This window comes from Hyperoodon ampullatus (assembly GCF_949752795.1).
Source record: "Hyperoodon ampullatus genome assembly, chromosome: 6".
Taxonomy (NCBI): Eukaryota; Metazoa; Chordata; class Mammalia; order Artiodactyla; family Ziphiidae; genus Hyperoodon; species Hyperoodon ampullatus.
Window position 1 is genome coordinate 1,511,675 of NC_136919.1, and position 24,572 is coordinate 1,536,246.

At 61.3% G+C, this 24,572-nt stretch overlaps 2 protein-coding genes across 2 annotated transcripts; one reads left to right on the top strand and one right to left on the bottom strand.

Moving 5' to 3' along the window:
- Positions 1 to 3,024: 3,024 nt before the first annotated feature.
- INPP5E (inositol polyphosphate-5-phosphatase E) lies at positions 3,025 to 12,855 on the top strand (the record flags this gene model as incomplete). Its single annotated transcript, XM_079706506.1, has 9 exons — positions 3,025 to 3,785; positions 7,547 to 7,670; positions 9,019 to 9,116; positions 9,744 to 9,868; positions 9,974 to 10,093; positions 10,269 to 10,376; positions 10,715 to 10,876; positions 10,986 to 11,379; positions 11,813 to 12,855. The coding sequence occupies 9 exons, from the start codon at positions 3,025 to 3,027 to the stop codon at positions 11,943 to 11,945; spliced, it is 2,025 nt and encodes a 674-aa protein (XP_079562632.1). The 3' UTR covers positions 11,946 to 12,855.
- Positions 12,856 to 14,129: 1,274 nt separating this feature from the next.
- Positions 14,130 to 24,518, bottom strand: PMPCA (peptidase, mitochondrial processing subunit alpha; the record flags this gene model as incomplete). Its single annotated transcript, XM_079705824.1, is given in 14 exon segments — positions 14,130 to 15,113; positions 15,115 to 15,268; positions 16,135 to 16,279; positions 17,799 to 17,861; positions 17,951 to 18,041; positions 18,146 to 18,264; positions 18,360 to 18,452; positions 18,727 to 18,990; positions 19,376 to 19,476; positions 20,249 to 20,343; positions 22,239 to 22,321; positions 22,565 to 22,644; positions 23,079 to 23,281; positions 24,448 to 24,518. Coding segments are annotated over 14 exon segments (1,749 nt in total). The 3' UTR covers positions 14,130 to 14,926.
- Positions 24,519 to 24,572: the final 54 nt, after the last annotated feature.

Here is a 24,572-nt window from a genome sequence, read left to right on the forward strand (position 1 = left end):
TTAATTCCACACCTTCAGGAAGCTGGATGAAAAGAGAGAATCTGTGACTTACTAGAATCTTACACCTGAAGGAATGATTTAAGGATCCAACATTCACAGTCATTTGAGGATGTTACACTGAGTGAAGCTGGAAACATCTTGGCTGCGGGAGGACTTTGCTTTTCAGTAACTAAGGCATCTCTCAAAACCTAACGGTGAATTATTGCCAGATAAATCCCAGGGGTCCTTCAAGACGCTGGAAGGAAACAGTGCACCTTTGACTCAGAGAGGAACGCGGCCAGGGGTGCACGTCCTGAGGTGGTCAGCCCCCACCGTGGTCAGCCCCCACCTCGCGCTGTTGAACCTGGAAGGATGCTTCGTCTCAAAGGAAACACGGGCTTCATTTAGCAACAGTTCCGTTAGGTTTCGAGAGCGGCCCTCGCTGCTGACGTGTGTTTATCTCCTGTAGCGAAGATGTGTCCAGCCCTGCGTAATTTCCTGTGGCCTCACTAGGACCATGACGCTTCCACGCAGCCGGAGGGACTGGCTCTGCTGTCAACGAGGGGCGGCTCCGTCGCTGGGACAGAACCACAGGGGCCTCGTGCTCTGATGTGACTGATCCGAGATAATAAACCAGTGTCACAACTGTGACTGGTGAGTTTGGTTTGGATTTTTCCCTGCGGACCAGCTGAGGCCATGTGTTCTGGCCCGCCTTCATGCTGCAGTCCAGTGGTCTGGCTTCCTCTCACCATTGCGTCATTTAAGGAGTTGGTAACATCTTGAAGAAAGTGGCTTAAAATAATTTCTTGTCAGAAGCTCTGGAATCTGATCTTTCTGCACCGAGACCTTCCGTGGCTAATACGCTGACTCAGCCTGTGAACCTGCACAGGAAGACCTCCTCCTGGTGGACTCAGCTTTAAGGCTTCATCGACTGTTCTTAAAACTGTTCACTTTCTTCTTCAGTCTAAGGAAAAGATTTAAATATTTAAAAAAATCATTAGGAAGTAATTTCTGTAGAACGCTGGGGGAACGTGGTTTGTTGGGGCTTTAGTCTAAGGGTAGGGCTTGTGTGAGGGTGGGGTCCGCGCGGGCCGCTCTGGGCCACCTGCCGTCTGGGAAGGACTCACAGAACGGTTTCCAGAATGTTTCACTGATTCGTCCCTTTGGGAGAGGCCGACCTTGCCGACGGGCAGTCTCGCGCCCCAGGGCCAGCGCTCGGTGCAGTTCCTGGGCCGAGACCCACCTGGCGCCCTCGGCTTCCTCCTCAGCCCTGCCCGTCGTCCTCTGTGTTTGACTGCCAGCGACTTTTGATTCAAGAAGCTTCCTCCGAGGCGGGAGCTGCTATTTTTCCTAAATGCACATTGTTCAATAAAATATTTTGCGCTCTCAGGCCCTTTCACCATGTCTCCTTTTGTTGATTGGAAGCCCGTGGGGAGCCCCTGGCCTCACCGCCCTTTGTTGATTGGCTTACAGAGGCGCCCCGGGCCACTGCTTCCCGTCTTCTGCCAGACTCGCCCATTAGGGGCTCCCAGGAAGAAGGGGCGGCGGGCGGGTCTGATGGGAAGACCCATCCTGATGGCAGTGACAATGAGGGCCTAGGGCAACGCTCTGCCTCCTAGTATCCCCTCTGCAGGGAAGGTCCCCACTAGACGGAGAGGAGAGCAGGGGCTTCCGGACGCGGGGAAGACAGGGCAGGGGACCCGGGAGCGGGGCGGACGCGGGGAAGGGAGCCGCGGTGCTCCTGGCGCCCACCAGAGGGCGCCCTCCCGCCTCGCTTGGCGCCGCTGGGTCCTCCGGCCGCCAGTGGCCGCTGCGGGCGCCGGGGCCGGGGCCGGGGCCGCCCTGCCCGCCGGTTGCCGGGGAGCGGCCGCCGAAGCCCGCGGGGCTGGGGAGCAGGCGGCGCCCCGAGGTGGGGGCGCGTGGCTCGGTGACCCCGGGCGGGGGTGTGGGAGGGAAGAGACCTCCGGGAGGAGTGCGGGGTGCGGGGTGCGGGGCGGCAGTCCTGGAGGAGGTGCGGGGCGGGGGCTCGGGGCCCAGGGGTCCTCGGCACGGAGTGACCGCTGGGCGGGGGTGCGGAGGCCTTGGGCGGGGCTCGAGGACTGGGCGGGGCGACCCTGGGTTGGAGTCGGGGCGCGGGGATCCCTGGCGCGGCATCGGGTTGCGGGATTCTCGGCGTGGGGCGGGGCGCGGGGATCCCGGGCGCGAGTCTCGTCCCCCTTCCCCACCCCCAGCCCCGCGGCTCCGCGGCGGTCGTTGCCCTGGGGAGCGCGCAGCCGGCCGGCCCGACTCGCAGTCCTGAGTCAGGGGCCTTTGCTGCCCGGGCCGCTCAGGGTCGCCCGCTCTCGAGGCGGCGTCTGCGGGCCGAGCGATGGTGGTGGGCTCTCAGGTGAGCGAGGCCGGGCCGCCGGGCTCCCGGGGGAAGGGGCGCGGGCCGGGACCCCTGCCAAGGCCGTGCCTACACCTTGGGGGCGGGAATTCTCAGTGGGTCGCGCCCCTGGCTCCCCACGTGAGGAGCAACCCTGTCAGGAGGGTGGCTTCTCTCCTTCCTAAGATGCTGGGCCCTCACCCTCCTCCTAGGAGGAGGCGGCGGCCCGGATGCCGACGTGCTTGTTCTTGCTGGACTGCTGCTGGCCTGTCCGCTCTGTCACCCTGCACCACAGCTGTCCTCCAGGATCATTAAATGGCACCGGGGCCCCGGTCGTGGAAGGCTCATCACGTGGTTTTCCCTTAGGTACTTGCCGAGGATTCCAGACCGTCGGGCTCCCAGCCATGCAGCAGCTGGCTCTGCTCCAGCTGGACCGCCCCGGCCCCAGGGGGAGCTGCTGCCCTTTCTCTCCTCCGCAGCTCGCCCAGCGACGGCTGACCACGCATCCCTGACGCTGGACGTCGCCAGCAGCCCCAGGAGGAGCTGTCTCCCGGCTCGGCCAGGCTGCCGCCGGTGTGAGGGCCGGCCCCTGGACTGTGCCGTCCAAGTTGGCGAGCCTGGGGCACTCGGAGGCCGCCCAGCAGCCCACCGCCCAGGGGCATCTGCAGCCTGAAGTCAGAATGCTCAAGGGGCGGCTTGCAAACACTGACGAAGACCTCGCCGCCCGCCCGGGGTCCCCGGCCGCTGACGACCGTCGGGGACCCGAGAAGAGCCCAGTGCTCCCCCTGGACACCCCGGTGCAAGTCGGCAGCGAGGACCCACAGGCCAGGGGGGGACCCTTCAGTCCGAAGCCGCCGCCGCCGAGGCCCAGGCTGGAGCGAGCATTGTCCCTGGATGAGAAGGGCTGGAGGAAGAGGCGTTTTCGAACCAGCCGTGAGGACCTGGCCGCGAGGAATGGGGCCAGCCCCTCCGGGGGCTTCCTGCAGGACGAGGCCCCCGGGCCCGCCGCCCGCAGTGGCTCCCCGCCCTGCCTGAGCAGCTCCCTGCAGGAGATCCCCACAACCCGCAGGGCCCCGGGCAGTGGAGGGCCCTCCTCGCGGGGTAACTGTCTTTCCGGAATGCTCAGCACTTCCCTGGACCTCCTGCACCGGGATGGGGCCTCGGCCGGGAGCAGCCCCCGGCTGGCCAGCCTGCTTCCCCCGCGCCCACTGCCCGCCATGGACTGGAACGTCACCTCCGACGCCCTGCGGACAGCAAACAAGGTGGACTGGGATCACGCGGACTACCAGCTGCGGTGGCAGGCCAGACCATTCCGGGCCCACAGCGGCCTGGGCCCCGGCCGGCCCCCGAGCCCCCTGGCCCGTGACGACTGCTCCTTGCACTCGGCCAGGTCCACCTTCAGCCTCCTGGCGCCCATCCGCACCAAGGACGTCCGCAGCAGGTAGGGCCTCGGGGGCGGGCGGCATCGTGGCCCGCGTCCGTGGCCTTCGTTAGCCTTCAGAAGCCCCGTGAGAACCACGGGAAGCTCCCCTGAAAGCGTGTGAGGTGCTGCAGCGGGTCTCCCTCCACTGACCCCCATCTCCCAGGCCCTCCCTAGCTTTTCCTTTGCGTCTCAGCCCCACAGGCTCTATGAAGCAGATGGTGGGGTACGCAGATCCCTCTGCACACTGGGCGGCCCTGTTTTCCTTCCCATTTCTTGCTCCGTCGGGGACAGCCCTCATCCACGTGTGCAGGTCGGCCCAGGACTCCGGGGTGGGTCGGAGAACCCGCGTCCACGTAGCTGCTTTGATCAGGACCAGCGTTTAGCCAGCTGTGCCCTGTGCACGTGCCGGCACTTTTCCAGGATGGAGAGCTGGACACGGGTGGGGGCCCCAGGGACTGCGGCTGGGCTGCCCCGAGGGGAGAGTCCCCGGGGCCCACCTCTGGCGGGGAGGGGCGCAGGCAGAGCCCGACTCGTGCGCTGTGCTCTCAGGAGCGCCCCAGGATTTCTCAACATTCGGGTTCGGTCTGCCGAGGGCTGCCCAGCAATCTCCACCCCGGCCCCGACCCCATGGGCAAAGAGAGGGGTCTCGCATCTCAGAGGACGCCGGGCCTCCGGGCCTCAGGGGGCTTGAGTAACTAGTCCGTCTTGACTTGTTTATAGTTTGAAGGGGAAGCGGGTGCCACCCTTCCGCTCGGCTCCCATCTCGCACCTCTGCCCACCTCTTCCGAGCCAGCGCCATGAGGGCTCACCAGGACCGGGGTCCCAGGCACTTCTGAGCCCGACCCAGCCACGCCCACCAGCTCGCTCCTGACCCACCGTCTCTGGGAGCCTGGTGTCGGGCCACACTGCGGGGCCCACACTGACTCGGAAGGCCATCCCGCACTCTCCCCGACCCCCGGCCCTGTCCGTGCTGGGCCTGGCCGCTGACCGCTGGCTCTCACGGCCCCTGCTGCACCGGCCGGGGCTGGGCAGGTTGTTTGAAGTGCACATCGGGCCTCGGCCCTGACTTGGGGGCCCCACGCCACCCACTTCCTGCCGGGGCGCCCGAGGCCCCGGGGGGCGGGGGGAGCTCTGTCACCACCGCCCCCCGCCGCACCCTCCCATCCAGACCAGGCCTGCGCCAGCCCCTCTGGACGTGGGCCCGGGGAGGAGAAGAGTGAGGCAGTCCCTGCGCTGGTGCCCTGGGGCGGCCGCGACGAAGCGCCGCAGACTGAGAGCCTTAAAGCAGGAGTTACTCCGTCCCAGTTCTGAGGCCAGAATTCAGAAATCCAGGTGCGGCAGGGCCGCGCTCCCTCCCGAGCCTCCAGGGAGGGTCCTTCCTGCCTCTTCCAGCTGCTGGGGGCCCAGGCGTCCCCGGCTTGTGGCCGCGTCACCCCGGTCTCTGCTCCGTCCTCACGCGGCTTCTCCTCTGTGTCTGTCTCTCCTCTTCTGTAAGGACAGCGGTCACTGGATTTAGGGCCACCCTCGTCCAGGAGGACCTCATCTCAAGATCCTTAACTAATTACATCTGTCTGCAAAGATCCTTTTTCTAAATAAGGTCACATTCGCAGATTCTGGGGTCAGGGGGCAGATGGAAGGTAATCCTCACCCACCCCCGCCCTTGGTGAGCCCAGCAGTGAAAGCCAGGCAGGTGGTTCCTCGGGCTGCCAGCCTCCCTCCTGCACCCTCCATCAGCGCCGGGCACTGTTGTAGGGCAGATCGGGTTCCTTTGTTAAAGTAATTCAGCATGTTTCTCTTCGTGCGTTTAAAGTATTTCACAGGGAATTCCCGGGGTGTCCAGTGGTTAGGACTCGGCGCTCTCACTTCCACGGCCCCGAGAACTGAGATCCCGCAGGCCGAGCAGCCAAAAAAAAAGTATGATTTCTCTGTTTAAATCTTATGCAATTTATGTAGACTCGCCAGTTACACAAAAACGAGAAGCTCATCTCAAACTCAGATCCCCAGCTTTGCTGTCGCACAAGCAGCCGACAGTGGGTTGTTGGGCTCCCCGCCTCCAGACGCTCTGTGTGTCCTAGGACACGGGTCGGCGGGCTGGGTAGGGACTGTTTCAGCTGTGGGAGCCGTGTGGTCTCTGTGGCAGCGCTCACCTCTGCCGTGGTGGGTGGGAGAGCAGCCCAGGCCTGGCACCAGCGGCGCGGCTGTGGGGCAGGAACGCCTCCTTCAGGGAGGCTGAAGGGTGGATCTCAGGGCACTTTCCCATGCCACGGACTACTGGTTTTTCCCAACCATTTAAAAGCACAGGGGACCTCCCTGGTGGTCCAGTGAGTAAGACGCCACGCTCCCAATGCAGGGGGCCCGGGTTTGATCCCTGGTCGGGGAGCTAAGTCCCGCGTGCCGCCACTAAGAAGTCCGAATGCCACACCTAAAAGATCCTACGTGCCGCAGCGAAGACCCCGTGTGCTGCAACTAAGACCCGGTGCAGCCTAAATAAATAAATAAGTATTTACAAATAAAATAAAAGCGTAGGAGCGATTCTTAGCTTGCGGGCTGCACGCAGGCCGTCTGGATCTGGCCCGGGTCAGGGCTGAGGACTGAGGGAAGGGATGCAGACTGTGCCCTTGGAAGGGCTGCTTTCTGGTTACGCTGCGGACGGGGCTGCTTTGGAGAAGGCAGCCCCGCGGGCAGCAGTCAGCCGGTTAGGATCCTCAGCACGGTGGGGTGACCTCAGGGAGGTTCCTCCCTCCTGACGTACTTGAATTCATGTCCTACGAAGCTTGGTCAGGGTTTAAGAGTTTCTCATGCTAGTGTGTAAGGACTGGGTCCTGATTTCATCTCCTTCAAAGGGTTTGGTGCCGGTTTGCAAGCTAAGGTGTAGGGATTCCTTAGCAAGTTGGAATGAAAACAGCGAGTGAGACAGTTGAACTTGGATTGAGCCCACGGGTTCCCCTCCCTCCTTGCGAACCGGACCAGACACGGTCCTATCACTGGTTCTCCGGGAACGGTTTTCACGTGGTTGAAAAAAAAAAACCCAAGGCCGTACTAACATTCTTCCATGACATGTGGAAATTACATGAAACTCAGGTTTTGGTGTCCTTAAGTGCAGTCTCATTGGCACATGGGCACCGGCCGAGGCTGCTTTCAGGGGTTAAGCGGTGACAGACCGATGGCCTCGAAGCCTAAGTCCTGCACGGCGCTCACGGAAGGAGCGGGTGTCAGACGCGGCCCCCTGCGCGAGGGCAGGACCAGAGCTGGGGCTTAGCTGTGCTGTCTTAGGGCCTCTGCGACGCTGTTCGAGACTTGGCACCATTTGCCTGCGCTATTCTATGAGAATCTCACAGTGGATTGAACTTTTGGGTCCTGTGAGGACAGGTGTGTCACGGGCAGCCTTTACGAGCTCCCAGTGCTGGGCGGCGAGGCAAAGGCCGGAGCCCCGGAAAAGGGCGCACGTCCCCCCAAGTCTGCTTGCCGTGCAGAAGCCCACCTCGACCTCTGTGGCCCTTCCGGGGCTTTGCCCTTAGCGGTTCCACGAAAAAGCCCCAAATGTCACCTTTACGTCCCTTCCTCTCGGGAGGCGACGGAGGGAAGCCGAAAGCCTGCGGTGTTTGTAGCGCTGCGAACACAGCGGGTTTTCCTAGAGAGCAGGGCACCTCGGCACTGTGCTCTGTGCCGACCACGGGGTCCTGAGGGAGTCCCAGCTCTGGGAGAGGAGCTCCCGGCCCCTCCCTGGGCCCATGGGCTGCGACCCCCCGGCCCCGGTTCAGTCTGTCCCGTGTCCGCAGGAGCTACCTGGAGGGGAGTCTCCTGGCGAGCGGGGCCCTGATGGGGGCAGACGAGCTGGCCCGCTACTTCCCAGACCGGCACGTGGCCCTCTTCGTGGCCACGTGGAACATGCAGGGACAGAAGGTAAGCGGGCTGCCCACCCCCACGCAGGACGGCGCTGGGTTCCCACCAGGCTCTTCCTGGGACCCCCAGCCTCCCCGTCCCGCGGAGGGGCCTCCTGTCCGTCATACCCTCTCGCCCACCTCTCCACCGCCTAGTGGGGCATGAATGCTTCTTTTTGCAGACACGCCGTAAGTATTTTTTGAGAGCGGTTCTAGGCTCCCAGCACATTTGGGAGGAAGGGGCGGAGATTCCCTGAGAGCCCCCCCTCCCCCACGCGCGGCCTCCCCGTGGAGATGCCCAGCACAGGGCCAGGCCGTTAGGGTTGCCCCAGGCCACTCCTGGGTGCACCCTGTGGGTCCCAGCAAACATGTGGGGACGTGAGTCCGCCGCTGCGCACCTTGGACTGGCGTCCACACCAGAACCCGAGTCTGTTTCCCGCTGTGTGTCCCATGCGGTCAGGGGCTCCTCCATCCCGCCTTCAAGGCGGGGCGCTTGGAGCTCAGGACTTCTGTGCCAATGGAACGAGAATCTGACCGCCAGGGCGACTGAAGCCGGGCAGGCTGGGGGTCCGCACGCTGATTTCTGGGGAAGCCTGCTGGACGCCGTCCCGCCGGCTTTCTCTCCAGCCACCCCGTGTCTCCTGGGGGTCCCTTCCCACAGTTAGGGGGCTCCATCCCTGCGCGTGGGGTGCTCCAATTCTGGGGCCAGCCATGGGCTTCTAGACTGCAGGTGACCTAACACTGTTGCCACCACTGGGGTCTTGGGCCATTTCCTGAGCGCCTCCTGTCGTCCGCGTGTGCCAGTGTGCTTACTGTCCAGAGAATCGAAGTGGCCATGTCCTGGGCTGACATTGGGGTGATGGGTGTGGGGAGAGAACAGGGCAGGGCTGGGTCGGACGGGCCCCCACGAAACAGCGACCTGAGCGGAAGTGAAGGCAGAGGCCCGGGCTGGTGCCTCTGCCACCCTCGGGGAGCCACCAGCGTATCCACGGCGTGGCCGACACCAGGGCCCAGAGGGCCAAGGCCGGCAGCAGGTCGGGGGGTGAAGACCACCGACCGGGCGCCCGCTTCCCTCCCTCGGGCTGCAGTGAGGGCAGAGGTGCAGGGGAGGCGGCGTCTCCCTCCCCTGCCCCATGCACATCAGGGGTGCACTTGGGGGGTGGCCAGGCCTGTTGGGTGCCCAGCGAGGGAAGAGCGCAGCCAAGGGGGTGGTGCAGGCTTGGCGAGGCCAGGCTCGGGGGAGGAGTGGGCGGCCTGCCTGGGCCAGGGGCTCCCCATGTGTGGCCTCGGGAGCGGCCTTGTGTCCCCAGGCAGCAGGAGCCCCTCGTGCTGGGCCCCTTCAGCCCCTGCCAGGCGCCGCTTTTCCACAGGAGCTGCCCCCGAACCTGGACGAGCTCCTGCTGCCGGCCGAGGCTGACTTCGCTCAGGACCTGTACGTCGTCGGGGTCCAGGAGGGCTGCTCGGACAGGTAGGGCTGCACGCCCCTCTCCCGCCACTGCCGCCGCCCCGCCCCACGTCTCCGCCGTGCCGGCGCACCCGGGTTCCTGTGAAGAGCAGCACCAGGCGGGCCTCTGGGGCTGAAGCTGCTGTGGCCCGAGACCCCCGTGTGGGGCGAGACGTGGGCCGTGGCCGAGCCTGGGCTGAACCGGGATCGTTTGCTTCTCCAACGGGGACTCGCAGAATTTAGAAGGAATGCGGTTCATCTTGTAAATGAAGGGCTGCTCCAGGAGACGGTGGGGGCAGGTGGGGGCCAGGGCACAGCGCAGTGCGGTCCCGCGGGCTCCAGCCCAGCCCGCGCAAGGCGTCGCTCGCCTCTCCTGGGTCTGCCTGCGGCCCGGGCTGTGTCACCAGTTTACCTGCTGGGGGTTGGGGGCTGGGCCCCAGCAGCACACGGGCAGCAGCGCAGAGGCCTGGCCGGAGCGGAGGGGCCCCGACTGCACCAGGCCCTGTGGGGAAGGTGGCCTCCCTCCTGCCCCCCCGCTCTTGTCAGGGGTCGGGGACCCAGCCTGTCACCGGGGGTGCAGGAGGAAGCGGGCCTCCCAGGGAGGCCCCGGGCTCCCCCTCGTGCTACGCGCCCACCGTCCCCTCCCCGCAGGCGGGAGTGGGAGACGAGGCTGCAGGAGACGCTGGGCCCCCACTACGTCATGCTGTACTCGGCAGCCCACGGGGCGCTCTACATGTCTGTGCTCATCCGCAGGGACCTCATCTGGTTCTGCTCAGGTAGGCGGCCCCGGGGGCCGGACGTGCGCGTGGGGGGCAGGCGGTGCGGCGCGTGGGGCCTTCGGGGCTGCGTCCGGCCCGGTCAGCCCTGCCCCCTCCGTGCAGAGGTGGAGAGCTCCACGGTGACCACGCGCATCGTGTCGCAGATCAAGACCAAGGGGGCCCTGGGCGTCAGCTTCACCTTTTTCGGCACCTCCCTCCTCTTCATCACGTCCCACTTCACCTGTAAGTCCCTCGCCCCTGGACCCCCAGACCCCCTGGTGGCGAGGGTCACGGTGCAGACGCCATGTGATTAGAGCTTGCTGGGGTTGGGGGGGTCGGCCTTCAACGGACCCCCGGGCGCCCAGCCCTGGACTCAGAAACCTGCCTCTGGAGAGGGCCCCCCGCGCTGTCCTTGCAGCTGGAGACGGGAAGGTGGGCGAGCGGCTGCTGGACTACAGCAAGACCGTCCAGGGCCTGGCGCTGCCCAAGAACGTGCCGGACACCAGCCCCTACCGCTCCAACGCTGGTGAGCAGCTTTACCTTCCCCCGAAGACGAGGCGGCTTCTGCCTGCCTCGTTCTCTGGAGGGTTAGTGGAGACGGGCTGTTCGGAGCTTTTGAGAATCGAGGTCAGAAAAGTCTGGAAAGTCGCTTGCTGACCGAAGCGAGGCCTGGCGCCTGCTCCCTGAGTCGTGACCCGTGACCGCGTGAGCCCAGAGAGCTGTGGACGCGCCCCACCCCCAGCCCTGAGCCCCAGCAGCGTCGTGGGCTGCCACCCACTTCCCAGGGAGCCCCGGCCCTGCGGTGGGGCTGAGGAGCGTGGGAGGCGCTGGGCTCATGTGCTTTTCCACCCGCTCACGCCCCAGCGGACGTCACCACCCGCTTCGACGGGGTCTTCTGGTTCGGAGACTTCAACTTCCGCCTGAGTGGCGGGCGGGCGGCCGTGGAAGCCATCCTGAAGCAGGACCCGGGCGCCAGCGTGCAGGCCCTGCTGCAGCACGACCAGCTCACGCGGGAGATGAAGCGAGGTGAGGCGGGGAGAGCAGCCGCCCGGCCAGGAGGGACCCGGGGGGGGGGGGCGGGGGTGACCCTGGGCTCCAAGCCGCGGCTCTGAGGTGGGGGCTCTGCCCGTCCCAGGGTCCATCTTCAAGGGCTTCCAGGAGCCGGACATCCACTTCCTGCCGTCGTACAAGTTTGACGTCGGGAAGGACTCGTACGATACCACCTCCAAGCAGAGGACCCCTTCGTACACGGTGAGCCGCCCGCAGGGCTGGGGGAGCGCGGGGGCCGGGCCTCCTGGGGGGCCTCGACTCGGGCACTCGTTCAAGGGCAGCCGACGCGAGGCAAGCCGGTCCAGCCCGGCAGCCAGACGGCCCCTGGGACCCTTCCCGCAGGACCGCGTCATGTACAGGAGCCGCCACAGGGACGACATCTGTCCCGTCAAGTACTCCTCCTGCCCCGGGATCAGGACGTCCGACCACCGCCCCGTGTACGGCCTATTCCGGGTCAGAGTGAGGCCGGGGAGAGACAAGTCAGTGCCCCCTCACTCCCGGGCCCTGGTGGGGGGGGCGTGGGGGGGCCGCCTGGGAGCACGGCCTGGTCTCCTGTGTCCTGATGACCCGGGGGGAGCAGGGTTCCAGCTGCCCCGTGTGGAGGTGGCTGGCGTAGGTTGTCTGAAGCAGGTGTCAGGGGAGCGACACGCCAGAGGGTGGGGACCTCGCCCGGACCCCTGGAACAGCCAGTGGCAGCTGGGGTTGTCCTAGAGCTGCCGCGAGGCAGGCCTGGCCCAGGCGGGAGGGAGCGTCCCGCTGGCTCATGGCGCTGTGCTGCGGCCGTGCTGCCAGTCGGGGCAGCCGCGGGGACCCAGGCCTCGGCCATCCCCACCCTCCACGTGCCGCCCGCAGCAAACGCCCGAGTACAGAGGCCAGGAGGACGGTGCCCCCTGATGGCTCTTTCCTCCCCAGCATCCCGCTAGCCGCCGGGAAGTTTGACCGAGAACTGTACCTGATGGGAATTAAGAGACGGATTTCCAGAGAGATCCAGAGACAGCAGGCGCTGAAGAGCCAGCACTCCAGCGCCATCTGTACCGTCTCTTGAGGAAATTTGCCGAAGGAGGACTGGTCACCTGCAACCCGGGAGGGTGTCTGACCCAGGAATCTGGGAAGACGGAGGAGAATGCCGTCCGGGACGCTGAGGAACCGCTGCTGGGGGCTGCCCCCTCCTCCGCGAGAGCCCGACGGGAGGCCCCAGGTCCGGCGCCCGCCGCTGGGACAGAACCGCACGCCCCCACGGCGCTTCCCTCTCTCAGGGCGGCCTCCCCCCACTGCGGCCGCTGTCGGTGGGAGACGCCGGGCTGGCCGTGAGCAGCTCGCGGGCCCTGAAGCCAGCGGCAGAGCCCGCGTGCGGGCCAGGCACCCTGACCTCCTTTGTTATGTCTGCACGTCCGGGTCTGCGGCCTCCCAGCAGCCCCTCAAACCCAGACCCAGAGCTGCCCTTCCTTGTCTGAGCGCCAGGCACGCCGCCGGGGGCCCGGTGACCCTGGGCCTCTGTTCCCACGGCACGCGCTAGGACCGAGCTGAGGCTGGGATGAGGTCGGCCGGCCGGCGGCTCAGGCCCACGAGACCGCCTCCCTCTCCTCTCCCGGTCCATTTGGGTCCATTTGCTTAGGTAACCTTAGCTACACGTTAAGTGGTACGTTTCCTGGTCTGAGAAGCTGCTGGAGGCTTGGAATGTCACACCTTGCCAGCCTAGGCCGGCCCCCACCAGCCTGGATGTCTTGTTTTCTTAAAGGGTTTAGAGTCCGTTATTGCTTTGTGTCTTAATCCGTCTCGTAAAAAAAAAAAAATTTAGGCTTTAAATGTGGGGAAATCTCGGGGCATTCCATCTAGTCTTTTATTTATTTTTCCATATTTATACTTTTAAATAAATGCATCTATTGAATCTTAAACTCTTCCTGGCCAAAGATGAGTCCTAGAGAGAACCAGTCTGTTGCAGTGCTCTTGTAAGAAGAGGCCGTCACACTCCAAAGCAAGCAGCTCGGTCTCTCCTGGCCCCTGTGCTGTTTGCTCCTCACTGCCCCCAGGTAAGTGTCCGCTGAGAAAGGGCTTTTAGGGAATAGTGAACACTTCAGACTTGAGTGAATCGTGGTCAGTGATGTAAAGCCAACTCCCACGAATACCGTTATCAAACTTTTATTCACCTCTGCTTCCAGAATATGGAGTCTAAACTCTAAAGCAATATACACGCAATCTTTTGATACAAATGGGAGAAAGTCCATTAATGAGAAGGCACAGCTAATCCCATCTGATTTCAAGAAACTCTTCAGGTTGTATGTATAAAATTTTGCTCAAAGAATGTGCCATTGAGCTTTGACTCAATTAACAGAAAATCTCTTTTGTTACAAAGGTTTTTGTGGTAATGGGGCTCGAAATGAGTAGGGTTTTATGGACTCTTTCTAGGCATTTTCTCTGACCCGAATCATGGAGAAGAGAGAGTTAACGCGACGCTCACGTGTATTAGTTTGGCTTGACATTGGGCTTCGTGTCCTTGAGGGGGGGTCATTGCGTACATCTCATGGGTCCAAAGTGAAGCAGTTTACTTAGTATGAGCCATTATAGACTTTAGATGAATGGGCTTTCACTTGGACGGTTAGGTTGAAATTCAAATTAACACAAATGAAATCGACCAAGGTCTGGAAAATAAGCTTCATAAAGAATTGCGAAATACGACCGAGTGTGAGGGTGGTTTTTAAAATCTGTCTCTCGTTCTCTCCAACACACTGAGTCCTGCCACAGGCCACAAGCCAGCCAGTCCCCAAGGGCCAGACTCGGCGTGGGCGCCAACGAAGGCGCACAGGGGGCTCCGGGAACAGCATGGACGGCGCGTAGAGTGGGCGGGGGCTGAAAGGGTGGAGGGAAGGCCTCCAAGTGAACGGGGCAGTGGGGGCAAAGGGGGAGGAGAGAGGGAGGGGTAGGTGTCCAGGGGATAGAAAGCCCAGGTGAGCGCCAGCTCCCCAAGAGGCACCTGGGCCCGGCTGGGAGCAGCTCCCAGCACGCCTCGCGCTCCCTCCCAACCAGCCCAGTAACCACAGGGCGTTCCTAAGAACTGGAATCCACGCTGTTGGCCCACTTGCCATGAGCCTGGGGCTCCCACCCAGCAGACTGGAGCGGAGCTGGCGAAGGACAGCAGGAGCCCAGACCCCTCCCACCTGGGCCAGGGTAGGCCTGCAGTAAAGGGATGGAAATAAAGGGACGACAGGCCCCAACAAGATGAACGACGTGACAGAGGTGACACCGAAATGTTTATTTGACGGCCTGAGGTCACCCCTCCCTCTCCCAGCTGGACAGCAGGGGCTGCACTTAGCGTTTCAAAAAATACAGCCTGGAAACGACTCTTCTCCACAAAGCTTTGTGGCCCGGTTCTGTGCAACCCGCTGGTGGCCAGGAAGCCGCCCTGTGAACCACGGCAGCGTCAGAAGGACCCACGGCAGCCAGTGCAAGTGCCCAGGCCCTGCAGGGCCGTCACCGAAGCCCCTTGACCCCGCAGGGCCCCGCACGCGGCCTCAGTCCTCCCGCCTTTCAAGCCCGCCTCCCCTGCCCCGAGCTCCCCACCTCTGAAATCAGGGCCTTACTACTGAGGGCAAGAGGCTACCCCTCACCGGTCAAGCTGGATGGTGCATCGCCCCGGGACCCTCAAGGTGCTGGCATGGGTGGCCCCGGCCTCCCGGATGCAGGCCGGCTGATGGGCCCGGGGGCCTCAGAGGAGAGGTCAGGCCTCGCCCGCTCAATGACCACCGGCCTCGGGGAACCACGCGGTCCCCCCACCTGCCGAAACTCCTGGGGGAGGAGGAAGACTAGCCCGGCTTGACCCCAGCCGGCTGCTCCAACCTCCCTGCGTTTCCCCTGGTTTCCAGCCGCAGTGGTGGAGAGCAATCTTTATTCCACTGATTGGCACGTCCAGTTCTGAAGGAATTCACGTTTGGGAAAAGTCCCCCAGTCTGCACCGTCTGTGAATGTCTGCCCAAAAGTCACCCCAAAGAAACGCATGTGGACGGTGCTGCCACGGCGCCTCTACCGCCTCTACCGGAAGAGCCGGTAAGTCCTAGGCAGGCGCCCGTCCTTATTCGCCAGCGCCGCCTGGACGTGCTCGTACGCCGGCAGATTGCTCAGGTCCCCCAGGGCGGCCACTGCGGGCTTCCTGCGGAGCATCGCAGAAGCAACTCTCTTGATGTCCTCTGGCTTCACATCGCCTGGCACGGGGAAGAGAGGTGTCAGGGGAACACCCGACCCCGCATGGATCCCACTCCTCCCATGCCGTGGCTGCGGTCCCGAACAGAGGGGTCCCCAACCTGCCACCGCCTCGCCACCTGCGGAGGAGAGATGCTGAGGACCCCCGAGGGTCCAAGCGCAGCCATGTGTGGACTGCACAGTGAGTTTCTTAGTAAATGGGCGAGTGTTAATTTCAACTGCATTAGGACATGCCCATCCCAACAGGAGTTAATGTAATTAATTAAAAAAGGAAAAAACCTCTCAGCTATGAGTTACCTACATGGCGAGTCTGCAGGGAGGGGAAAACCAAAGCCTTAGCACTGCGTGGACCAAGGATGAGGTCAGAACGAGGGGGGCCGAGGGGCTGCACACGTGGCCCAGCCTTGGAGGGGGGAACCACACCCCTGGGAACTTGTTTTCTACAGAAGACGAGGCCTCAGGGAGATCGGGTACTGTGGTACTTGAGGGTCTGAGGGGCTGCTCCCAGGGAGGACAAGGGTCTGCGCGTAAGCGGGGCAAGTGATGTCCTCAGCAGGACTCCAAACCCAGCAGACACCCGGGGACCACGTCAGCTTCACCCTGGGCGACTCGGCCCTGCAGAGCAGTAGGCAGAGCCCTTCTGGGGTTGCGGACCCTTTGGGAATCTGACAAAGCTAAGACTAACCTGTCCCCCAAAGAGTCACAAGCAAATACAGCTTGGCATCCTGAACTGGAGGCTCAGGGCCTCCTGAAGGCCACTCACAGGAGGCCACGGACACCTACCACGAGCGCCCGGGGCAGTGCTGCCGGAGCTGGTGTCTCTCCACGCACAGCACGGCACCGGGCCGTGCGCTTTCCACCCACCTTCCCATTGAACCTGCGCTGAAACCTGGAGGGGTCCTGAGAGGCCCTTTCGTAAGGGGGCAAAAAGCTGGAGTCACACGGGTAAGGCGCTCAGCCAGCGCTGGCAGGGCCGGGAAGCAGACCTGGGAGAGGACAAGTCCTGCGGGGGCCACCCCCGCCCTGGGCCCGGGACTCACGGATGAGTGCGCACAGCTCGTGGGGCAGCTTCCTGGAGCGGGTGGCCAGCACCTGCCTCCCCACGTCCTCGAAGATGACGGGCCTGGCCTCCAGGTTCATCATGAGCATGGACGTGAGCTGCGTCTTGGCCCGTTCCAGCTCCACCTGCGGGGTCACGTGGCTCAGTCCCTGGGCTCACGCCCGTCTCCCAGCCAATCGCGAACGGCCCAGCCAACAGAGGGGCTGACCGAGTGTCCTGGCGAAGGGTCTTCCGCTTACCCAGGGCTGAATAAGGGAACACGGCCCCCCGTGCCTGGGCTCGCGGCCCAAGTCACCAGCAGATCCCGCCATGTTTCCGCCTCTGTGCTTTCTGGGTCACGGCTGGAACTACACTAATAGGGCTTTTACCACATTCGAAATAAGGGAGAAGTATGTGCTTCCCTGGAGTTCTTGGGTTTAAACTTTGCCATGCAGCATGAGCAAGGAAGAACACCAAACACCCAAACTCCAAGACCCCAAAGCTGGCCACATGTTGAAATCACAAGGAAAACAAACTCAACGCAGGCTCTGGGGCTCCCCGCAAATCCCGGCAGGGTCCTGTCAGCTACGTTCACCGCGCTCCCTGGGAAATCCGCAGGAGCCAGCTCAAGCTAACAGCTCTGTATCTGGGGCCAAGTTTAAGACTAAGCTCCAGGGAGTTCCGTTCCTGAAGCCCAGCCTGGAGCGCAAGGGCAGAGACGGGGGGCTGGTGAGAGGTGCAGGCCGCCCACCGGGGAGCTCGCAGGCCTGGAGAACATCTCGGCCGTCTAGAGTCTGCATCGTTTAAGTAAAATAACTCCTGATTTAAGACAGGTCTTGATCACTTTTGCAAGTTCAGGCAAATAATTTTTATCTCAAGTTGCCTTCACGTTAGAGAAAAACACTTTTTCTAGCAGGACGCTAACGGAACCACCAAGTGTAAATTTTTAAACACGTTTTTATTTTTAAAATAATGCTTCTTTTTCTGATTAAAAAGGGAGTATGTGGTTACTGCAGAAAACATGGAACGTGCAGAAGAGAAGCTCTGAAGGTGAAGCACACCCACTGACCCCTAGCAGGCTCACACGCTGGGCTTCTCTGCTGCTGTGTGCATGTGTGTATGTGCCTGTGTGCGTGCGTGTGTACACAGCTGTTTGAGCACACTTCCATGTGTAGTGTGTATATAGAATCTGCTTATTGGTGCCAGTTCTGATCCAGAAGAAAAAACAACACTTCTAAACCGTATGGTATGATAAAAAGTAAATGAAAAAAATGAGGGAACAAAATCTCAGGTCAAAACATAAACCAGAGCCAGGAAAGAACTAGAAAAATGCCCCGCGTGGCCCGCTCATTCCGTTCAACACTGCTCCAATTTACCCTTTTACAGAAGGACACAGGGCAGGCACCGGAGGCACGGGCTCGGTCAGAGCAAGCAGACCTGGCACTGGGGGGGTTCTCAGCATCAAGACCAGGGAGGACGGGCTCCCACGGGGGCAGGTCTGGGTCACCCCAGGGCTGCGCTGTCCTGGCTGGGATGCTGGCGGTGTGGGCACAGAGCACGAGCCCTCTGCCAGCCACCCCTACACCGTGTTCTCTACCCATCGAACACCGCGAGGATGTTGGAAATGGCTCCGAGCCCTACTTACCACATCCACACCCTACTTACCACATCGACAGTTCCAGCCATTAAAACAAACTCTCTCGTGATGATTTCCACCATTTCTCGAACCTGTAAGAGAGCGTGGAGTGGGAGAGTGTGATGTCAGCCCGGCAGCCTTCGTGCCCCGGTTCCCGCAGTGAAGGAGGCCCGGCCCTCACCTGTCTGGGGTCGGCGCTGGCGTGAATGCACAGGAGGCCCGTGTCCTCGTAGCTGTGGTGGTAGGAGGTCGCGTTGTACATCCAGTGGTGCCTGTGAGGGACATGGGGAGAGGGACACCAGGGAGGTGTCATGGCCCCAGAGCATGCTCGCCTGGGCCAGCGGCCCCACACAGCAGGCGAGGGCACCCAACCCACCTGTTGAGCACATTGAGGTAGAGCCGGGTGAACATGCCCTTGCCAGGCCCACCGGCCGAGAAGGAGCCGCCGCCGCCCATCATCATGTTCAGCACCGCGAAAGCGAGGAAGTCCCCCTCCTGCGGCAGACGGACGGCAGAGCTCAGCCTGGGCCGAGCCCGCGCACGCGTGGCGCCCGCTCCAGGACGCCCTGCCCGGGCCGCCCGGGACTCACCAAGAAGGAACAGCTCTCCAGGCCAATCATGATGTGCGTGAGCTCGGGGAACGGGGTGGGGCCCAGGCTGACACCGGACATGTCCCTTTCCAGCTGGAACCAAGAACGGACACGTGCACTCAGTGAAAGACCACCAGGCCTGGCACGCTTCTCAGTCGGGTGGTATATAAACGGGTCTACAGAAACCGTACACCAGTGTCAGGAAACCCCTCAAGAGGCGCGACCAGCCGAGCCTCCAGCCCAGGTGGAACTCAGCTCTAAGAGGAACGCGGGTTAAGGTGAACCTAACACCTTCAGGATAAACACAAGATCGGTCATGCTGCAAGAAGTCAAAGAAAGCGCACGCACCCCGAGATTACGGCTTTACCTTGACGATGCCCCCGGTGTACTGTGCCACCGATCCGTCCACGTGCACGGCCGCCCCGCTGCCCCAGGCAGGGCTGGTGCCCAAGAGGTACTTCCTGGCGCATTCCACCAGCTGCTCGTGCTCCACCCCAACCCCGGCCAGCACCATGCGGTCGGGGGTGTAGTAGTTTCTCAGGTAGGAATGAAGCACCGATCGGTCAATCTTTGCGATGTTCTCCGTGGGGCAGAAACGGTGGAGGCCAACTGTATTTTCCCTGTAAGCAGCCTTGATAAAGGAAGCAAGAGAAACACAAGTGACAAAGGGAACACAGCCAGGCCTCCCCAGGCAAGCCGGGACTGCCGCGATCCCCGGCCAGATGGGAAGAGCCCCCCAGCTGCCCGTTTCAGCTCCCGTTTGGCAGGAGTAGCTCTGTGCGTTTACAGAAGTAGTGAAATCTGCCTCCCAGAACGAAAATGCGTAAGAAACGTAAAATAAAAGGCTCACTCTACAGACCTCGTCACCGTAAGGATTAGAAAGTTTAAAACGTGCATAGCTAACAAATTCAGAAATTAAAACTGTTCTGCAAGGCGGCATCAGGCAGGGGAACGACCCCCGCAGAGCCCGGGGTCAGGGGTCGAGGCCGTGGAGGTGGCCCACGTGTCCATCGCACCTCGTGAATCATCTCGGTGAGGAGGGGCTCTGGGTCGGGCCGCATGCTGAGGTCCTCCAGCTCAAACCGGACAGCCATACGCGTCAGCTCGATTTCTTCATCTGCAGAGAACCAGAGACAAGGCTCAGACGGAGGCCGCCCTGAGCCCAGGTCGCCAAGCTGGGCCCAGTGTCGTTCATCGGCAGACACGGGCAGCGCCTCCTCTGCCTTCCTCTGCGGCAGACCTGGGGACACTCGTACGAGCGACGGGGAGAGTGCCCTGCAGGCTGGGACCTGGACGAACTGGGCCTCCTCCCCTCTGCCCGGAAGCAGCCACCTGGCCCCGCTCCGAGCCGCGGCTTCCTCCCCGTACGAGGCGCTCAGGTCCAGACACAGAGGCACAGACCAATGGCGGGGGTGTGTTTCATCAGGTTAACTGGAACCAGCACCAGAAAGATCGTAATGAGGAACCGCAGCCTGGGAACCCCAAGGCCAGGCTGCTGTGAAACACAGCACAGCTAGACTGGCCTGTGTCCACTCCTAGGAGGGAGCTTGAAGTCCTGCCATTTGCAAGGCTGAGGAAGGGAATGGGGACAGAGACACAGAAATTTCTGGTAGCACGTCCATCAGGGTGTTTAAACACCATCTGAGATGCTTTTCTGAAACGAAAGAACCATTTGGCTACAAACGTCAGAGGGCACAGACAGAAGTGTTGAAGTCAGTATCAAGGACGTTCCTAATCGTGAGCGTTGTTTCCAGGGACCCCCTGCTGACTGTCACTGGCGGGTGGGCCCAAGGCTCCATAACACAGCGCCCCTCCCCGGGGCAGTGCGTCAACACACCTCCCAGCATTGCCCCCCACCCCAGGACCCCTCAAGCAGCCCGAATGCACACCTGTTAGCCTGGGGTGCAGGACCACGTCTGCCAGCAAGCCAACCACTGTGTCCAGGCCTTTAGAATCAGCAGACACAGCATACATGGTGGTGTCTCTGGAAAAACCAACAAGACCAACGTCGGGGGCACTAAGGTCACGACAGGTGTAGGCTGGGGCGGCAGGGGAAGCGGCTACATCTTCCTGCGTCGAGGGTCAGCACACAGCTGGGGCTTTTTCCCCTTTCCCACCCTACAGCATAAACTCTTAGCAGGCAGGAACCACAGCTGTGCGCAGGCTAATCGCTGGACTGGAAGACACTGTCCAGCCCAACTGGAGAGGCAGCTCTGAGCGGTTTTCACCAGCACAAGCCCCCTCTGAGGCTACTCGTGTCATCCTGCGCTAAGTGTCCGCTAGGCGAACTGTCCACACGGGCGCATGCCTGGCCTTAGACGGCTGGGGGACAGAGACTGATCGTGACAGTAGCTCACAGCACGAGGCACTGTGTTCAGACAGGCGCACTGAGGCAGGGGAGGCGCAAACGTGGCAACCACAGAGCCACGAGGGCGGCACGGTCAGGCCGGAGACCGCGCAGAGCGGGCCCGGCTGCCACGTGGAGAGGAGCGAGCCCTGGGGGGGAGACATGGCCACCAGGACCTCTGCAGGGAAGGGGCCATTCTCAGTGGGGAAGTGCTGTAGGACCACGTGGGAGAGCGGCAGGAACAAGAGCCTGAGCTGGGAATTAGCTGGCTGCACTGGGGCAGAACACAGGCCTGCCTGACCACAGGAAGGGGCTCCCTGGGGAGACGGAGGATGAGAGTTTTCGCAAGAACACAGCCAACCAGTCTGGCTTTCATTCACGGGCAGCCGGGAGCCACAAGTTTCTGAACAGACCTTTTTTTGAACGTGTGAACGTACTGCCTCCATGCCAACTCTAATTCTTGGCATTTAACCTATGTTTTCTCTCTAATTTTTTTTTTTTTTTTTTTTTTTGCGTTATGTGGGCCTCTCACTGTTGTGGCCTCTCCCGTTGCGGAGCACAGGCTCCGGACGCACAGGCCCAGCGGCCATGGCTCACGGGCCCAGCCGCTCCGCGGCACGTGGGATCTTCCCAGACCGGGGCACGAACCCGTGTCCCCTGCATCGGCAGGCGGACTCTCAACCACTGCGCCACCAGGGAAGCCCTCTCTCTAATTTTTTTAGCATTCAAATCGAAAGAACCAACCGCTTAAAAAAAAGTGTGATCTGGGACTTCCCTGGAGGTCCAGTGATTAGGACTCTGTGCTTCCACTGCAGGGGCCCGGGTTCGATCCCTGGTCGGGGAACTAAGATCCCGCATGCCACCTGGCGTGGACCACACACACACACAAAAAGGTGTGATCTCTGCCTGCTCATCTCATATTGCCCTGAACAGAGCTTTCCAAAACACGCCCCACACTGGGCAGACAAACACCACCCGCCTTTGTCCACAGCACCCCTACCCCATCTGTGCCCCACCTACCTATTGAACCTTCCCCACCCCAAACTGACCACTGCCTCTTCCAGGCTGAGCCTCTGCACCTGCTGTCCCCTGGGTCTGAGCCACGGCCGCCCGTTATTCCACCTGGCAGGTGCCTTTAAGCAGCAGCCCCGACGTTGAGTTGCCTACCGTTCCCTTCCTGACCTTCCCCACGCTCCCACCACCCTTGGCCCCTGGCTCCTGCGTCTACCACCTGTGGTGCAGCCCTTCGCCCGATCTGTGAGCATCCTGCGGACAGGCCTGCTCTGCGTCCCCAGTGCCCAGCCAGCAGCCTGGCTCGAATGACAGGGGAGGTTTGGCCCTCGGAGCGCATGCCTCTGTGAAAGTGTTGCCACCCACCCAACCCTCCACCCGACTCTCTGCCTGGACCAGGGCTCACTTCTCACCATTCACCTCCATGGCCTCGCCAATGGGAGGGGCTCAGGGGGACTCTGACCAAGGATGAGGACAGTCCACATGGTAAAAGATGAGTCTGTACGTGAAAGCTGGCGTACCTTGACGTCTGGCAGTCACAAATACCCCCGTGCTTCTCCAAGGTAAGCAGAATTTCATCTTTGCTGTCAAATCGATCAGTAGACTAGGAAAAATGAATAAGAGAACCTACGTAAGCCACGCAGGACAACCTCCAAGATACAGTTTTTAAGAAAAGAATTTACTTTTGCTTTCAGAACACATTAAATCAAATCATCTTCTAACTTAAAAACCTTAATTAGTATCGACTTGGCAACTTAAGCATTTATTAAAATATCCATTTTAGAAAAGCAAACCTTGACAGATTCTTCCCAAGTATAGTCTCAAAAATCACAAGTTGGACACTGACCGAAAATGCCAATTTTTCCAAAAAGTGAGCAATTCCACTGAGATATTTTGCTTCGTATCTTGATCCAGAGTTAATAAGAACTGGCAATAAAAAGAAAATTGACAGGTTAAGTCAGATATTCAAAAGGGAAGATTTAATCAAGACAAACCTTTTAAAATTGTGAATATGACCAAACAACCAGATTTAAACACATGAGAATGACAAATACGTACATTACCTCGATTCCGAAGGTTTTCACAGCTATATACGTACATCAGTATTTATAAAATTACGTACTTTATATCTGTGGTAGAAAACTTTCAGGGTAACAGAAAGGTAGAAAGAAGGAAAAAAAAACCCACCACCAGGAGAGCCACCGTTCATACTCTGGTTACTAAATTCTCAGATTCTACGCCATGCTTTTTCACTCAGGATACAATTCATGAACGATGCCCTAAGTACAACTAACAGTCAACTGAAGTGTGTGCGGATTACAACAAACGGGGCCACCCACAATGCTACCGACAGTACTTACTTCCTACTGTACAAAATTGTCCAAACTTATTTTGGGACGCCACACGAAGCCCATTCTCCAGTGTGGTGACTTTGGTTTCAAACTTTTCTTGTCCATCAACTGTAGCAAAAACAGGCTTGGGTACCCCGGGCAAGGGGGAAGAGAGGGGGACGCTGGGGTAGGCACCGCCACTACTGAACTGCCTGTAGGCAGGGGCTCCAAACCTGAAACACAGAAATCAGCCCAGGTACAATACAACTGAGATGACGGGACCTGTGGTGACCACCTAGGTGCAGTTATTTGTGTTTTGTGTGCATTTAAAAAATCAGCATCTCCTTATCTAGACGACTGCTTTCTACACGTCCCCAGAGACAACACAGAGGCGTGATCAAGAACACCGCTGAGGTGTTCCCAGGGACATGCGGCAAGTTGGTTCAGGTCTCTAGGCCTCAAATGCCACCTCCATGAAAGGAGGATTCAGTGGGTTAAGTCTGTTTCTACACACCGAGCACTTGGCCAAGCCCTGCCCTTCAACAGCTCCCTGGAGCCTAAGCAGAAGCCACATCTCTTCACCTGGTCCCGAAGGCCTCTAACTCCCCCTCCAAACTCATCTGGTAGCCACCCCCCGCCCCAGGTCCAGGTCCCACTGGCCAGCTGGTCCGTTCCCCGGACACACTGGGCTCATCATCCCCACGCTGCCGTTCTCACGGTTCCCAGCCTGACCTGCCTTCCCCTGCACTGTTCACAGGGCCGACCCGTCTCTCACTCCCCACTCCTCGGCTCAGATGTCACCTCCTCCTCGTAAGCTGCTCCTCCGCATTCCACCTGAACTTAGTCTCTCCTGTTTCTTACCGCCGAAGGCGGCTCACTCCCTTTAAAGCCGACACTTCGGGCATGAGATTGCCTGGACCCAGTGCCTGGTTTCTGTCCCCATCGCACCCAGGACCTCACAGCGAGGGATCAACACCCATCTGTCGCCTGAATGAAAGCGCCAGTGCGGGAAAAGACCAGACATCCAGAGGAGAGGGGACAGAGCACAGCAGTCAAGGACATGGCTCTGGCGACCACAGAACCCAGGCTTGCCGGCTCGGCCTCACAAGGGGGCACGCGGCCGGAAGGGGCCGGGGCGGAGATGACACGTGACCTCGGACAGGCACCCCCGACCGCCCGGGAGGAGAGGGCGGGGGAGAGGTGGATGGGGCTCGGGGCCGGAGCCCGGGGCGCCATGGGGGGAAGTGCCCCCGTCGCCTCGGGGACCGGGCGGGGGTCCCGCACTCCCAGCCCGCTTGCCGGGCGCCGCCCCTCGGCGTGGGGGAGCCAGTGGCGGAGCGTCCAGAAGGGCGCGGGCCGCCCCAGCCCCCGGCCGATCCCCGGCCGGCCCTCGGCTCACCTCAGCCGCGAGCTGCCCCAGGAGCCCGAGCCTCGCAGCAGCCGCGTCGCCGCCAGCACCATAGCCGCCATCTTGAGTCACCGCCCACCGCTCTGTCGTCACTTCCTGTCCCGCCTCCGGCGCCC